The sequence below is a fragment of the Oncorhynchus gorbuscha genome, linkage group LG11, assembly GCF_021184085.1.
Source record: "Oncorhynchus gorbuscha isolate QuinsamMale2020 ecotype Even-year linkage group LG11, OgorEven_v1.0, whole genome shotgun sequence".
In the NCBI taxonomy this organism is placed as follows: domain Eukaryota; kingdom Metazoa; phylum Chordata; class Actinopteri; order Salmoniformes; family Salmonidae; genus Oncorhynchus; species Oncorhynchus gorbuscha.
Window position 1 is genome coordinate 61,627,424 of NC_060183.1, and position 17,492 is coordinate 61,644,915.

Sequence of the window (17,492 nt, forward strand, 5' to 3'; positions counted from 1 at the left end):
TGGGAGTGGTGGCAACACTGCTGCTGAATGAAGATAGAGGAAACGCTGGTTGTCTGTCTTGTCCTACAGGAAAAGTATCTTCTCTCTATAGATTAACTACTGTTGTGTGTCTTGTCCTATAGGAAAGTACCTGCTGCCCTATGTGTCCCCTCAGCAGGCATGGCAGACCCCCTCAGAGACCTCCAACCTGGTGCGGATGTGCTCCACCACCCTGGGGAAGTCCGCCCCCTCACTCACCTCTAGTCTGGTGAGTACTTATGGGTCATGACATCCCATGATTCCTCACTCTGTCCCCCCATGCTTTGATGTTGAGACCAGGATATTGTTATTCAGGTCTTTGATTGCTGTATTTATCAGACGTTTTTGGCATACAAGCCATTCAGCATTTCAGTACAATGAATACACAGCAACTGAATGTCAATCAGTCAAAATGGCAAGCAAAATGTTATTTTACCTTCCTCTCAAGGTTATAGTAGTAGTGATTCATATTTTGTCAGAGCCTTAGTATTCAGGCCCTTGACGTCCCACAATCAATGCGCAGTTAAAGATGATTCCACAAAAAGAGAAAATCAAGGTGATTCTGTGAAGTGGTTTTAAAGGAGATCCGTCTGAGGTCTTGATTGTAGCAGAGATGGACTAATCCCTCAGTCTGAAATGACCCCAGTCACCAGTGACTAGTCTCACTTCGACCTTCAGCGTCAACCACCCTTTAAGTCAGATATCACCCATCTCGCCTGTGTCCTTTCAGATAACAAAACGATAGCCAGCCCAGTTTTACTTTTAATGGGAAAGGATGTCATTCCTGTCCCATTTCAAACGAGTGCGAAGTCACTGGAGGTTGAAGCTAAGCCAATTCTGTCCAGATATGAGTCACTCAGTCCAGCCGAGGGGTTTTATCTGTTTGTGTTTTCACCTGGACAAATGAAAATATATATACAGCCTCTACATTGCTTTCCAACGAAGGTGCATAAACGAGGGAGAAACCAGAAATGTTTATTTCATTTTCCATTAACTCTTGGATACAATGGAAGTTGGGCAGAAAAATACTTACAGTATTTATTAAAACCATGTGTTTCAGAGTACTTATTAAAACCATGTGTTTCAGAGTACTTATTAAAACCATGTGTTTCAGAGTACTTATTAAAACCATGTGTTTCAGAGTACTTATTAAAACCATGTGTTTCAGAGTACTTATTAAAACCATGTGTTTCAGAGTACATCTTTAATTAGTGTTTTCCCAAATCATGTCATGTCATGAGATTTACTTTCATCTGAATGTGGAGATTCAGAGAGGGGCCCATCTGTTTGGATGTTTCTGTAAACCAAACAATTTATAGCTTTACAGACAGAAGTTTGGATCTGAGCAAATATCGAACATGCTGAATGTTCAATAACAAACTAGATTGGTCCAAACACACCAAGACAGTCTGAAGACGGCATGACAAAGCCTATTCCCCCTCAGGAAACCAGAAAGATTTGGCAAGGGTCCTGAGATCCTCAAAAGGTTCTACAGCTGCAACATTGAGAGCATCCTGACCGGTTGCATCACTGCCTGGTACGGCAATTGCTCAGCCTCCGACCACAAGGCACTTCAGAGGGTAGTGCGTACGGCCCAGTATATCACTGGGGCAAAGCTGCCTGCCATCCAGGACCTCTACACCAGGCGGTGTCTGAGGAAGGCCCTAAAAATTGTCAGACTCCAGCCGCCCCAGTCATAGACTGTTCTCTCTACTACTGCATATCAAGCAGTGCCGGAGTGCCAAGTCTAGGACAAAAAGGCTTCTCAACAGTTTTACCCCCAAGCCATAAGACTCATGAACAGGTAACCAAATGGTTACCCGGACTATTTACATTGTGTGCCCCCCCAACCCCTCTTTTACGCTGCTGCTGTTTATCTTATATGCATAGTCACTTTTAACTATACATTCATGTACATACTACCTAAATTGCCCCGACCAACCAGTGCTCCCGCACGTTGGCTAACTGGGCTATCTGCATTGTGTCCCACCCACCAACCCTTATTTTACGCTACTGCTACTCTCTGTTCATCATATATGCATAGTCCCTTTAACCATATCTACATGTAGATACTACCTCAATAAGCCTGACTAACAGCTTGCTGTTAGTATATAGCCTTGCTACTCTTTTTTTCAAATATCTTTTTACTGTTGTTTTATTTCTTTACTTACCTACACACACGCATCCCTTTTTTTCTGTGTCATAGATTAGAGCCTATAAGTAAGCATTTCACTATAAGGTTGTATTCGGAGCAGGTGACAAACTTTGATTTGATGTTTCTCAACACTGGGGGGCGCCAGTGTGTTGTTTGGAGTTTGCCAGCAGACACTCATTGTTTGAGGTGCATGCATATCAGAGCCTTGATGAACACATGGGTCTTTGTGAATGAGATTCAATGTGCTTCTTCAATATACAGTGTTATGTGGACACATGAAAAACAAACAAGTATTCTCAATGTATATTAATTGAAAGAGTATTCATACAGTATTTGAGTATTTGGCACAGGGATGTATAAACATCCTGTACACATGCCTGATCTTGGCTTTTTCCAAACACAATCTAACAAATAATCAATGAAAATAATTAAGATATTGAGTAAAAGTTCAACAGGACTTTACCCAAAGACATTGAACCCATAAGAACCCAAAGACCTTGAACCCACTAAAGATTTCATGGCATTTATCAACCTCGTTGCTGAAAAAAAGAATTATGTTCTCAGTCAACTTACCTGGTAAAATAATTGTCAATAAAAATACAAAACATCACAGTATGGTCAATGTTTGATCCTCATAGTGTTTCCCAATCCTGGGTTCTGGGGACAGCAACAGCTTAATTATCAGTTGAATCATTTGGGTTAGTGCTGGTTTGGTAAACTGTCCTAATATCAGGTCCCCATCATATCTGTTCCCCGTCATATCATGCGATCAGATCCACATTAATCAGGTCCCCAATGCGTCTGTTCTCCAGAAAGTCTCCTTGAGGTCATGCCCCCTCCCCAGAGGTGAGTGTGGAGTGGTGGGTGAAGAGCCTCCCTGGAGACTGCCACATCTTATTAGATTCTCCTCAGACCCTGTAAACAGGAGCCCAGACACCATGTAGCAAGGGCTGATTGAAATGAATGATTGCTGAGGCCAGGGTCAATGCAGCACAAACAGAAAGTCATTACACAGGGCTGAGATAGGAGCCGCCTTCTCATCTATTGTTTCTCATGGGTGGCTTATTTGTGCTTGCGCCGGTTTACGTGGTCATCTTTGTATGTGTGTATGAATATTTGTGTGCATGTTGAGGGTTGTATATCTGCATGTTAGTAGGTATGTATTTGTATAACTGCCAGAGTGATCTGTGTTGTCTGATTGGTGTGTAGCTTGAGGTATCAGTCCACGGCATGACTGATGGTAATGTTTATCCTTATCGGTCTGTTTGCATGCCTCTGTGTCTCCCTAGCCCCTCTGAAGAAATTAAATGCTGCTCGCCACTGCTTACACAGTCCTGTGTGGACGCGTCGAATCGCTGATGCATGGCCACATCCTAATAGCATCTTTTAGAGTGGATAGTACTGTAGTAAATTCTCAGGTGAACGCCATCTCTAGAGTCATGGTATTATTTTGTCTGGAAACTGGGTGCATAATAAATGCTGGTGATTCATATTTGACCTTGAGAGAACAGTCTGTGTACAGTACTGTTGTCAGGGACAGTTGTTTTGTTTTTTATTTTCGTGTTTGCCAGGGACCATGCACAACTTGTTGCACCTGAGATGGCTTTCTGTGGGACCAGATGATTGTGGATCATTGCTACAGAATTCCAGATCACAATGTCTGAAAAGTAGAAAATATTATTAACCACGTTGCTATTGGTAAAATAAAAAGTGTGCTCAATGACTTACTTGGATTGTAAGAGGTATATTAGAATATGCATTCTCAGTCGGCAGGTATCCTGAGTTTTGGGGACTTGAATCACAGTTTAAAAACGAATCAATCTCATATGAAAAGCTGTCTTTGTTCCATCAAATGAAACATTTCACTGCAGCATTGGTCTGTTTAGCCCCAGGGACCATGTTACACAGTTTTTATATATAAGAAAAAAACACATTAGCCTTCTCAAAATCCTCTTCTGTTCTTTTGAAAGATCCTGTCAGGGCTGTCCATGTCAGCTTTATATGTATCCAATCTCTATATAGGCTTTGGCCCATGGATCTCATGCTAAATTGTAATATTCTTAGGAGACTACAAATTATCATCAGAATCATTAGAATTATTCATTCATTACGGCGGGGTTCTCAATAGGGTCATTGGAGTTTGAAGCAGGAGTTAGAACCGGTTCAGCTAACAAAACTGGAAAAAAAAATATATATATATATATTTGAGAAACTAAAATCGGAACCATGAACGAAAGTAATCTTTACTGTCCTGAGCAGAACAGTTATTTTTTTTAAAGCATGGGAACCAGTTAATGTTTTATGTTCTGGGCATTTTTTCTTCAGCCCTACACAAAACGCAAACAAATGACCTATGCAAAGCCCTCACTGTCTGCCTGCCAGAAAATCTTTGCCAGGGTTTCCGTTAAGTAACGTGACCGGGAAGATTTCAATTTACCGGGCATTGGAGAATTTTGCCGGACATTCAGAACCGACCTGGTGCAGCCAGCACCATCAGTAAATTAGGACTATTGGCCAAATGAGCCACATTTACATGTCCTTTAACCGCCTATAACAAAAACACTTTCTTCTGTTTCGATGTGTAGAATATGTAAAACTTTATGGCCTATTATTTGTGTTTTCTGTTTTCCTAAAACAATACAGTATGTCAACATCACTGTTAAGCTGTCAGAGATTTGAGCACTAAATGCATCAGGGCTTTGGCTGCATAGACCTATAGGCTTAGGTGTCCTCTGTATACAGTGGAATGTATCATTCCATGAGACTGACCAGGTAAGTCTAGGTGAAAGCTATGATCCCTTATTGATGTTACTTGCTAAATCCATTTCAATCTGTGCAGATGAAGGGAAGGAGACAGGTTAAAGAAGGATTTTTAAACCGTGAAACAATTGAGACATGGATTGTGGAAGTGTGCCATTCGGAGGGTGGATGGGCCATATTTGAACGTGATATGGTAGTAGGTGTCAGGCGCACTGGTTTGAGTGTGTCATAACTGAAACGCTGCTGGGTTTTTGAAGTTCAACAGTTTCCCGTGTGTATCAAGAATGGTCCACCACCCAAAGGACATCTAGCAACTTTGGAGACAACATGGGGGCCAGCATGCTTGTGGAGTCCATGCCCTGACAAACTGAGGCTGTTCTGAGCGCAATAAGAGACACATTCTATGTTTAAAGGCACTTAAATATTGTCTTGCCCATTCACCCTCTGAATGGCATGCAACTCAATATTAGAAAGGTGTTCTTAATGTTTTGTGCACTCTGTATATACAGTACCAGTCAAAAGTTTGGAAACTCCCAAATTTTTTCTTTATTTGTACTATTTTCTACATTGTAGAATAATAGTGAAGACATCACAACTATGAAATAACACATATCGAACCATGTAGTAACCAGAAAATTGTTAAACAAATATATTTTATATTCTTAAAAGTAGCCACCCTTTAAGTTGATTGACAGCTTTGAAAGCTCTTGGCATTCTCTCAACCAGCTTCACCTGGAATGCTTTTCCATCAGTCTTGAAGGAGTTTCCACATGCGGAGTAATGCTTTTCCTTCACTCTGCAGTCCAACTCATCCCAAACCATCCCAATTAGATTGATGTCGGCTGATTTTGTAGGCCAGGTCATCTGATGCAGCACTCCATCACTCTCATTGGTCAAATAGCCCTTACACAGCCTGGAGGTGTGTTGGGCCATTGTCCTGTTGAAAAACAAATGATAGTCCTATTAACCTCTCTGGGATATGTGGGGCTAGCATCCCACCTGGCCGAAAGCCAGGGAAAATGCAGAGCGCCAAATTCAAATAAATTACTATAAAAATCAAACTTTCATTAAATCACACATGCAAGATAGCAAATTAAAGCTACACTTGTTGTGAATCCAGCCAACATGTCAGATTTCAAAGAGGCTTTTCGGCAAAAGCAAACAATGCTATTATCGGAGGATAGCACCTCCGTATACAAAGACAAACCATATTTCAACCATGCCTTTGACGAGCTTCTTTTGTTGGCACTCCAATATGTCCCATAAACATCACAAATTGTCCTTTTGTTCGATTAGTTCCGTCAAAATATATTGCCAAAATGTCCATTTATTTGGCGTGTTTGATCCAGAAAAACACCAGTTCCAACTTGCTCAACGTGACTACAAAATATCTCAAAAGTTGCCTGTAAACTTTGCCAAAAAATTTCAAACTATGTTTGTAATACAACTTTAGGTATTTAACGTAAATAATCAATAAAATTGAAGACTGGATGATCTATGTTCAATACAGGAAGAAAACAAACTGAAGCTAGCTTTCTGGTCACACGCCTCTATCTAAAAGTACACTTCAAGTGACCCTCGTTCAAGATGGTCGTACTTCTTCATTACACAAAGGAATAACCTCAACCAATTTCTAAAGACTGTTGACATCCAGTGGATTCGATAGGAACTGCAAGAAGGATTCCCAATGAAAACACATTGAAAAGAGTGACCTTAAAATAAAAAAATCTAAATGGTTTGTCCTTTGGGTTTCGCCTGCTAAATAAGTTGTTATACTCATAGACATGATTCAAACAGTTTTAGAAACTTCAGTGTTTTCTATCCAAATCTACTAATACTATGCATATCTTATCTTCTGGGGATGAGTAGCAGGCAGTTGAATTTGGGCATGCATTTAATCCGGATGTGAAAATACTGCCCCCTGTCACCAAGAAGTTAACTTCAGAATTGGTGGTTCCCCTGCGGGATGGTTGAGCTAACGTAGGCTTATGCGATTAGCATGAGGTTGTAAGTAACAAGAACATTTCTCAGGACATAGACTTCTCTGATATTGGCAGAAAGCTTCAATTCTTGTTAATCTAACGGTGCTGTCCAATCTACAGTAGCCATTACAGTGAAAGAATACCATGCTATTGATTGAGAAGAGTGCACAGTTTAGACCATGGAAAGTTATTAATAAACAAATTAGGCACATTTGGGCAGTCTTGATGCAAAATTTTGATGCAAAGTTTTGAACAGAAATGCAATGGTTCATTGGATCATACTAAAACTTTTCACATACACTGGCCTTTCTCTTGCGTTTCAAAAAGTTGTTTTTTTCTTTGTATTATCTTTTACCAGATCTGTTATATTCTCTTACATTCCTTTCACATTTACACAAACTTCAAAGTGTTTCCTTTCAAATGGTAGCAAGAAAATGCATATCCTTGCTTCAGGGCCTGAGCTACAGGCAGTTAGATTAGGGTATGTCATTTTAGGTGAAAATTTAAAGAAAGGGGCTGATCCTTAAGAGGTGAAGCTCTACTCTGCTTCTCATAACGACACGGCGGTTGAAACCAAAAATCTCACATTTGGACTCATCAGACCAAAGGACAGATCTCCACCGGTCTAATGTCCATTGCTTGTGTTTCTTGGCCCATGCAAATCTCTTCTTGTTATTGGTATCCTTTTAGTAGTGGTATCTTTGCAGCAATTTGACCATGAAGGCCTGATTCACACAGTCTCCTCTGAACAGTTGATGGCTGTTACTTGAACTCTGTAAGCATTTATTTGGGCTGCAATATCTGAGGCTGGTAACTCGAATGAACTTACCTTCTGCAGAGGTAACTCTTGGTCTTTATTTCCTGTGTCTGTCCTCATGAGAGCCAGTTTCATCATAGCGCTTGATGGTTTTTGCGACTGTACTTTCAGTATTGACCGACCTTCATGTCTGTCATTTCTCTTTGCTTATTTGAGCTGTTCTTGCCATAATATGGACTTGGTCCTTTACCAAATAGCCCTATCTTCTGTATACAACCCCTACCTTGTCACAACAACACTGATTGGCTCAAACGCACGAAGAAGGAAAAATATTCCACAAATTAACTTTTAACAAGGCACTCGTGTTTATTAAATTAATTCTAGGTGGCTACCTCATGAAGCGGGTTGAGAGAATGCGAAGCGTTTCGAAAGCGTTCATCCAGGTTTTATGTTATAGTTTTGATGTCTTCACTATCATTCTACAATGTAGAAAATAGTAAAAATAAATAAAAACCCTTGAATGAGTGTGTCCAAACATTTGTCTGGTAGTGTGTGTTTACACACATTAACTTGAAAAAAAAGAAACTGCCCTTTTTCAGACCCTGTCTTTCAAAGATAATTCGTAAAGATCCAAATAACTTCACAGATCTTCATTGTAAAGGGTTTAAATACGGTTTCCCATGCTTGTTCAATGAACCATAAATAATTCATAACGACCACTCCAAAGGTGCATGTTTAAGACACTAACAGCTTACAGACGGTAGGCAATTAAGGTCACAGTTATGAAAACTTAGGACACTAAAGAGGCCTTTCTACTGACTCTGGAAAAACACCAAAAGAAAGATGCCCAGGGTCCCTGCTCATCTGTGTGAACATGCCTTAGGCATGCTGCAAGCAGGCAATGGGACTGCAGATGTGGCCAGGACAATAACTTGCAATGTCTGTACTGTGAGACGCCTAAGACAGCGCTGCAGGGAGACAGAATGGACAGCTGATAGTCCTCGCAGTGGCAGACCACGTTTAACAACACCTGCATACGATCGCTACATCCGAACATCACACCTGCGGGACAGGTATGGGATGGCAATAACAACTGCACCAGTTACACCAGGAATGCACATTCCCTCCATCAGTGCTCAGACTGTCCTCAAAAGGCTGAGAGAGGCTGGACTGAGGGCTTGTTGTAGGCCTGTTGGATTAACTTTTTAAATGCTAGTGAAGGATACTATAGTTATCACATTTCACATTGGATTTATTAACTACAAAATGGTAATATGGCTTTTACATTTTTTTATTCTGGTGCCGCTCGGCCAGAAAACAAAGGAACACTAAACTTTTTTTGCGTTCAAACCGGTTGAACATTATTTTGCTTGTCGGAACAGTGCAGAATGGGGGGAAACAAATGTTTCTCTTCAGAACGAAACTATTGAACAATTATTTCTGTTCCAATCCCTGGTTCAAAGTGCTACAGTAAGTTTTAACATGAGAAGCTTAGCAAGGCGTCTCTTATGAACACTTCCCATCATTCCTCATGCACTCACTCACTCAGATGGCCTTTGGATATCTTTGGTCACATCGAGCCCAGAACTCATTAAACCTTGCTCTTAATTACGCCAATTAGCAACAGCATTATAGAACAGTGGTCTTGTTGACTGGGAATGGAAGGCAGCCAACACTGACAGTGCTGTACCAATGGTAGCATGTTGGTGTTTGAGACAATACAACTTGAGCAGTTTGAGATATGCTCTTGGCCTGGCGGATTAGTGTTTGAGGAGGAGGTTGTTTTTGCCTTTTGCTTCAGTTTGAGAGATGATTGAAACGTGTGATAATGACGCTGTGAACATGTGTTATCTCTACTCTCAATATTCTTGTTATTATACAGCAGTGATTTTGGAAGGCAAATCCTCAAGCTCTTCTCTGTTTGTATTCAAGCACCTGTTTCCCAGTGGATCCTGGTTGATATTCCTTCAAAGGCAGATTTCCTATCAGGAGCTGAATTTTGCATCAGCTCTGTAAAATGTTCCCTGAGCTTACCTTGAAGTATGGCAGGTAATTAACTCAATAATTTACTCATTAATATCTGCAGTTTTTCCTTGGCATTCACTGGTACGGTAGTATTAGCTTTCAATATATCATCTTTCTGAGTGTGTCTGTCACTTTCATTGAGCCACACCAGAAATATGTCACCTACGCTCAGTCTGGCCCGTCTTTCTCACCTCCCAGCCCCCCAGTGCCAGCTCTACCATGATCTCCCTCTATCAACCATGCCTTGCCCCCCCCCCCCCCGCTTCGCAGGTCTGCTGTTATTGCTTTCTCTTTCTCCTCCTTCATGCTTTTCCGTAATGCACCTGGGTGTGCAGGTCTCCTTCCCTTTTGGCATGGCACATCCCTGTTGACCATGATTAGGTTTGACAGGAAATCAATAGGTTTCTCCTGGCCTGAAATGGAGATAAGATTGTCATAATCCTGATGTTCTGGCTGTGTGGACTGGAATTCTCCTTCATTATTGTAGTCTCTGATGTCCTTTGGAGATATCGTTTCTCCTGCATTGGGTCTGCAGAGGTGATGTCAGAGCTGAGATGAGTTGTATTGGACACAGCCCAAGGTGTGCTTTGTGTACAGCAGGGATCATCAACTAGATTCAGCCATGGGCCTATTTATTTATTTATTTTTTCTTGAGCGGATGGTCAGGGGGCTTCAACGTCATTCCAAAAAAATGTGGATACTACTCAAATACAATTTCAAACATTGCTTACATTTGTGTACGATCACATATACTGTATCTCTCTATGCGTGGGGATACTTTGGAACAGATTTCCAAAATTAAAATCACTGTTTTTAGTCTCAAAACATTGAGGGCTAAATAAAGTCAGTATGCATCTCTGTGCTCGTATTCAAGTTGAACATAGCTACTGAATGTTTTTTAAATGAATGCTTGTATACATACAAACCCTCGCATGTCCTTTCAGTCCCATTCTCAAGATCACCTTCCAAGGTCATGTTAAGCCCATGACCTCACATGTCCAATAATCTTAGAATGCAGTACATTACAATTATGTGACATGTTACTGTGTGTACATACATGCACAGAGGCAGGATGTAAGTGAAAACTGTCAATTTCAATGAAGTGGCTGCTGTTGAGAGGTCAGACCCCTGTCGAACTAATCTTCTGGGCATAATACAGGATGTTCAGAAAGTATTCAGACCCCTTGACTTTTTTCACATTTTGTTATGTTACAGCCTTATTCAAAAATTGATTAAATTGTTTTGTTCCTTATTTTTCATACAATACCCCATAATGACACATATATGTTTTAATTAAGAATAAATCAAATCAAAGCATATTTATTTATATAGCCCTTCGTACATCAGCTGATATCTCAAAGTGTTGTACAGAAACCCAGCCTAAAACCCCAAACAGCAAGCAATGCAGGTGTGTTGTTGAATGTTGGCTAGGAAATACTCCCTAGAAAGGCCAAAACCTAGGAAGAAACCTAGAGGAACCAGGCTATGTGGGGTGGCCAGTCCTCTTCTGGCTGTGCCGGGTGGAGATTATAACAGAACATGGCCAAGATGTTCAAATGTTCATAAATGACCAGCATGGTCAAATAATAGGTCTGGGACAGGTAGCATGTCCGGTGAACAGGTCAGGATTCCATAGCCACAGGCAGAACAGTTGAAACTGGAGCAGCAGCACGGCCAGGTGGACTGGGGACAGCAAGGTGTCATCATGCTAGTTAATCCTGAGGCATGGTCCTAGGGCTCAGGTCCTCCGAGAGAATTAGAGAGCATACTTAAATTCACACAGGACACCGGATAAGACAGAAGTACTCCAGATATAACAAACTGACCCTAGCCCCCCGACACAAACTACTGCAGCATAAATACTGGAGGCTGAGACAGGAGGGGTCAGGAGACACTGTGGCCCCATCCGATGATACCCCCGGACAGGGCCAAACAGGAAGGATATAACCCCACCCACTAGAGGGATATCTTCAACCACCAACGTACCATCCTGAGACCAGGCCGAGTATAGCCCACAAAGTTCTCCGCCACAGCACAACCGAAGGGGGGGGGGGAGGGGTGCCAATCCAGACAGGAAGAACACGTCAGTGACTCAACCTACTCAAGTGACGCACCCCTCCTAAGGACAGCATGAATAAAAAACTGAAATATCACTTTCACATTAGTGTTCAGACCCTTTACTCATTACTTGGTTGAAGCTCCTTTGGCAGCGATATAAAGCCTCGAGTCTTCTTGGGTATGACGCTACAAGATTTGCACACCTGTTTTAGGGGAGTTCTTCTCTGCCGATCCTCTTAATCTCTGTCAGGTTGGGTGGGGAACGTTGCTGCTCAGCTATTTTCAGGTCTCTCCAGAGATGTTTGATCGGGTCCAAGTCTGGGCTCTGGCTGGGCTACTCGAGGGTATTTGGAGACTTGTCCCGAAGCCACTCCTGTGTTGTTTTGGCTGTGTGCTTAGGGTAAATGTTCTGTTGGAAGGTGAATCTTTACCCCAGCCTTAGGTCCTGAGCACTCTGTAGCAGGTTTTCGTCAAGGATCTGTCTGTACTTTGCTCCGTTCATCTTTCCCGCGATCCTGACTAGTCTCCCTGCTGTCACTGCCATGCTTCACCGTAGGGATGGTGGCAGGTTTCCTTCAGAAGTGACGCTTGGCATTCAGGCCCAAAGAGTTCAATCTTGGTCTCATCAGGCCAGAGAATCTTGGTTCTCATGGTCAGAGTACTTCTTCTTTTGGCAAACTCCAATTGGGCTGTCATGTGCTTTTTACTGAGTGTTGTCTTCCGTCTGGCCACTACCATAAAGGCCTGTTTGGTGGAGTGCTGCAGAGATGGTTGTCCTTCTGGAAGGTTCTCCCATCTCCACAGAGGAACTCTGGAGCTCTGTCAGAGTGACCATCGGGTTCTTGGTCACCTCCCTGACCAAGGCCCTTCTCCCCGATTGTGCTAGGAGTCTTGGTGGTTGCAAACTTCTTCCGTTTAAGAATGATTGAGGCCACTGTGTTCTTGGGACCTTCAATGCTGCAGATATTTTTTGGTACCCTTCTCCAGATCTGTGCCTCGACACAATCCTGTCTCTGAACTCTACGGACAATTCCTTCGACCTCATGGCTTGGTTTTTGCTTTGTAAAAAGGTGTGCATTTTTACAAATCATGTCCGATCAAGTGAATTTACCACAGGTGGACTCAATCAAGTTGTGAACGCGTCTCACGGATGATCAATTCCAACAGGATGCACCTGAGCTCAATTTTGAGTCTCATAGCAAAGGGTCTGAATACTTACGTAAGTTAGGTGCAAAAATGTCTAAACCTGTTTTCACTTTGTCATTATGGGGTATTAAATGCGGAAGACACATTACTGTTGAATACATTCAATTGGACATCTGACTAGGTATCCCCCTTTCCCTTTTATTGTGTGTAGATTGAGGTAAACATTTAATCCATTTCACAGTAAGGTTGTAACAATGTGGAAAAAGGCAAGGGATCTGAATACTTCCCGAATGCACTGTTTCTCTGTTTTGGGATTCTAAAATGATATTAATCCACATTTTGACATTGTGTTCCTGCTTGTGATAGAATGGGAACTGAAATTAAATGACAGGGAACACAGTCTGTACGGGACTTCTGTAGTAATCCCTGGCGGAATCAAACTGACATCCCTTTCATATGTGTTATACATTTATCAAATATATAGTCCTTATATTCCTGTAACATCACGGATCCAACTTCTGACACAAATCTACATTCTTTTATTCACGAAGCATAATACAGAACGAGAAGGTTGTATGTGATTTATTGCAACCTTGAGTTGCTTTTTGTGAGGATGTTCTTGCACCACATTGTTAAAATGAGAAGAAAGGTGTTTGTGCTTTCTGCTTGGCCTTTCAATGCTCTGACGAAGGTCAAAAGGCCAACAATAACAAAACGATTCCAAGCGTGGGCGTGTGTGGGAGTTGAATTTAATTTGAACATCTGACGCACCTCTGCTGCAGATGTGTGCGAGGGCATTTCATTTTGTTGCACCACATTGCATCTTGGACTCCGCTGTGAGGGATTGGTTCTTTAAGGTGACCAAGTCTGCTTTTCTTTCCAACTGAGGGATTGACTATAGGGTTATAAGGTCATATATGCTCTCACTCCAAAGGACTGGCTATATACACATATGTCAGACTGAGCTTTCCCTGTAAAGGGTCTGTTTTAGTCTCTTTCTTTCCCCTCTTTCTCCATCCATCTTTCTCCCCCCTCTTTCTTTTTATCTTTCACTTTCTCCATCTCTTTATCTTTCTCTTTTTCTCCCCCTCCACAGGCCATGGCCCTCCTCCTCCCGCCTTAGGCCGGCAGGCGTCCTCTCGCTCCGATAAGCCCAGGCAGGGCAGAGGAGTAGCGGGGGCCTTGGGTCACTCAATCAGCTCTCACTGCAGGCTCTAACTCCCGCTCAAACCCCTCTCTCTTCTCCACACTCCTACGTCCTCTCCTCCTCGCCACTCGCTGCAGGAAACGGCTTTGGCAGCTCACCTGCCGGTAGGAAATGAGACACAGAAACCCCCCGGGACTTCCTTTAGAGGCCAGCATGCGGCCAAGGGCCTCTTCCGCCCAGACCCAGTGGTAGTTGCAGTGGCTATACTCCCCACACAATGCTCAACTCTGGCTGATTTTCCAACAAGGCTTGTCCTGTAAGAGGTTGTTGAAAAGTGTATACCAGTGAAGGTTGAGTGGACTACAGATTAAACTGGTCTTACTGAATGTGTTTCCATTGAAGGAATTGAGTTGTCACTGCCGCTGTACCCTCCTGATTTGTTGAAGTCATTTCCTGACAGTTCATTTGAATCCCTTGCATGAGCTCAGCGTATTGTCGTGGAGATTGTCCCTTGAACGCTACATGTTTGCCTTGCCGTAGGGCCCAAATGATTTGCTTTCACTTTGCACTGCGGGGATCGTCCCTTGCATTGAATGAGACTAATGACCTTTCGGATAGGTTTTTCCCAGCTCTTCATTCTCACTTTGAAATGGAATTTCCTTAATTGTGCCCTCTAAGCAGCGGCAGACTGGGAGCAGGGAATTGGAAAAAGTAACTCAGACATAATGCAATGTTTTAATTCCCACAGGTAATCTAGGGGGCATTGTTCGGAGCCAGAGAGGTGACAGGGCTAATCCACCTTCTGTTGAAGTTTGAAAGGTTGAAGAATGAATCCAAAACCAGTCCTGTTATTTTAGAGCTCTCTTCCCTCTCAATTATTTTCTCCCCTTATCAGGGACCACACAAATGACTTGTAATCCGGCTGCATTCTAACGCTGCCCTGTTCTACAGGCGGACAGAGAAGGGGAAAGTTTACAATGACGGTCACCTGTTTGACCTTCCACGCTGTTTTTCCCCTCTCCTCAGCCATAGGTAGCTGATTAGCTGTCACTTGTCCATGCTCGATAACAGAAATCATTTGAGTTCGGCGGAAGACGGTGAGAATGGATGGGGTGCCACTTAATATTCAGAGGGGAGTCCCAGCAAATGGAAATGAGCGAGAGACAGAGGGGAGGGGAGGCAGAGAGGAGGGGAGAGGTCTGTGAAATTGCCGGATGGAATTGGCGTGATGGCAATCGTGAACCTACTTATTTCTCTTAATGCTAATCATTCAGAATGGGGCGACTGAAGTTGTGCCTGTGGCGGAGTGTAGCGATGGAGAAGAGGTTGGGTTACTTGCTGAGTGCCTGGGAACTGATAGAACTTCTAATAGAGACGTCCAGGAAAGAAAAAACAGCAATGTGGAAAATGAGTGTAAATTGACAGTGGATATGCAGTTCTAGTGCCTTCAGAAAGTATTCATACCCCTCGACTTATTCCACATTTTGTTACGTCTCACCCATCTGTACACAATACCCCATAATAACAAAGTGAAAGCATGTTTTTAGACATTTTAGCAAATGTATTGAAAATAAAATAATGTCATTTACATTCACACCCCTTTGCTATGACTTTCCAAATTGAGCTCAGGTGCATCCAATGTCATTTTGATCATCTTTGAGATCACTTAAACCTGTACACCTGTGACTAATTCAATTGTTTGGACATGGTTTACAATAAAAAAACTCTATTTTTAATGTAATGTAACACCACAAAATGTGTGATGAGTCAAGGGGCATGACTACGCTATGTGCTGCAAACAGTTTGTTTCAGAGGATTTGAGCGAGGCAGTGTTGTTTTTGATAGCAGCACAGTAACAAGAAGCACTGTTGTTTCTATGGAAGGAAAGAGAAGTCCCCTATAGCCAGCTATAGCAGCGGTGCCCCACTATTGTAAATCTATTTTTTACACTTCTTTTCCTTGCTCTCAGCCCTTTCCTCTCCCTTGCTCTCAGCCCTTGCCTCTCCCTTGCTCTCAGCCCTTGCCTCTCCCTTGCTCTCAGCCCTTGCCTCTCCCTTGCTCTCAGCCCTTGCCTCTCCCTTGCTCTCAGCCCTTGCCTCTCCCTTGCTCTCAGCCCTTGCCTCTCCCTTGCTCTCAGCCCTTGCCTCTCCCTTGCTCTCAGCTGCAGTCTCTGTCCTCTGGACATTCTGACCTTCAGATGCGCCCCTTATATCTTTGTCCCAGGAGAGAGAACGTATGAATAATTACTCATTTAATAGCAGAGGCCAGTTAGCCACGGCTGCTCTCTGCAGATGGACAGGCGGTCAGGACAGGATAACAGCTGTATTGTTTGAATGGAGAGGAGGAGAGCAGGAGAACAATTCCTGGCAGGATATCCTCCTCTGCGTTACATGGTCACCCAGGGCGCCACAAAAACATGGCTGTTCCGCTCGGGGAAAGGGCTGAGGCAGAACTAGGGCCCCCAGTCGCCTCTCAGTCCCTATGCTAAATTAGATTGGTCTCCCCTTCTCTCTCCCTCTTGGTCTCCCCCCCGTGTCCCCCTTCCCTCGGTGTCCCCCTTCCCTTCTGCCCGTGCCCCCCTTCCTTCGGTGTCCCCCTTCCCTTCTGTCCGCGTCCCCCCTCTGTCCCCCCCACCTGTCTGTGTGTGTCCCCCCTGTCTGTGTGTGTGTCTGTGTGCGCGTGTGTCCCCTTTCTGTCTGTGTGCGCGCATGTCCCCCTTCTGTCTGTGTGCGCGTATGTCCCCCTTCTGTCTGTGTGCGCGTGTGTCCCCCTTCTGTCTGTGTGCGCGTGTGTCCCCCTTCTGTCTGTGTGCGCGTGAGTCCACCCTTCTGTCTGTGTGCGCGTCTCTCCCCCTTCTGTCTGTGTGCGCGTCTCTCCCCCTTCTGTCTGTGTGCGCGTCTCTCCCCCTTCTGTCTGTGTGCGCGTCTCTCCCCCTTCTGTCTGTGTGCGCGTCTCTCCCCCTTCTGTCTGTGTGCGCGCGTCTCTCCCCCTTCTGTCTGTGTGCGCGCGTCTCTCCCCCCCTTCTGTCTGTGTGCGCGTCTCTCCCCCTTCTGTCTGTGTGCGCGTCTCTCCCCCTTCTGTCTGTGTGTGTCCCCCTTCTGTCTGTGTGTGTCCCCCTTCTGTCTGTGTGTGTCCCCCTTCTGTCTGTGTGTGTCCCCCTTCTGTCTGTGTGTTCCCCCCTTCTGTCTGTGTGTTCCCCCTTCTCTCTGTGTGTTCCCCCTTCTGTCTGTGTGTTCCCCGCCTTGTCTGTGTGTGTGTGTCCCCTTCTGTCTGTGTGTGTCCCCTTCTGTCTGTGTGTGTCCCTTCTGTCTGTGTGTGTCCCTTCTGTCTGTGTGTGTGTCCCTTCTGTCTGTGTGTGTGTCCCTTCTGTCTGTGTGTGTGTCCCTTCTGTCTGTGTGTGTGTCCCTTCTGTCTGTGTGTGTGTCCTGTCTGTCTGTGTCTCCC

The 17,492-nt window shown here is 43.8% G+C and overlaps 1 protein-coding gene across 5 annotated transcripts in view; it reads left to right on the top strand.

The window, feature by feature from the left end:
- mast4 (microtubule associated serine/threonine kinase family member 4) overlaps nt 1-17,492 on the top strand; it is a 167,980-nt gene that overhangs the window by 46,038 nt on the left and 104,450 nt on the right. For all 5 annotated transcript variants that reach the window (XM_046370374.1, XM_046370372.1, XM_046370373.1 and 2 more), the window contains exon 3: nt 123-247. In XM_046370374.1, the coding sequence (XP_046226330.1) occupies nt 123-247 (125 nt within the window). The remainder of the gene's footprint in view (nt 1-122; nt 248-17,492) is intronic.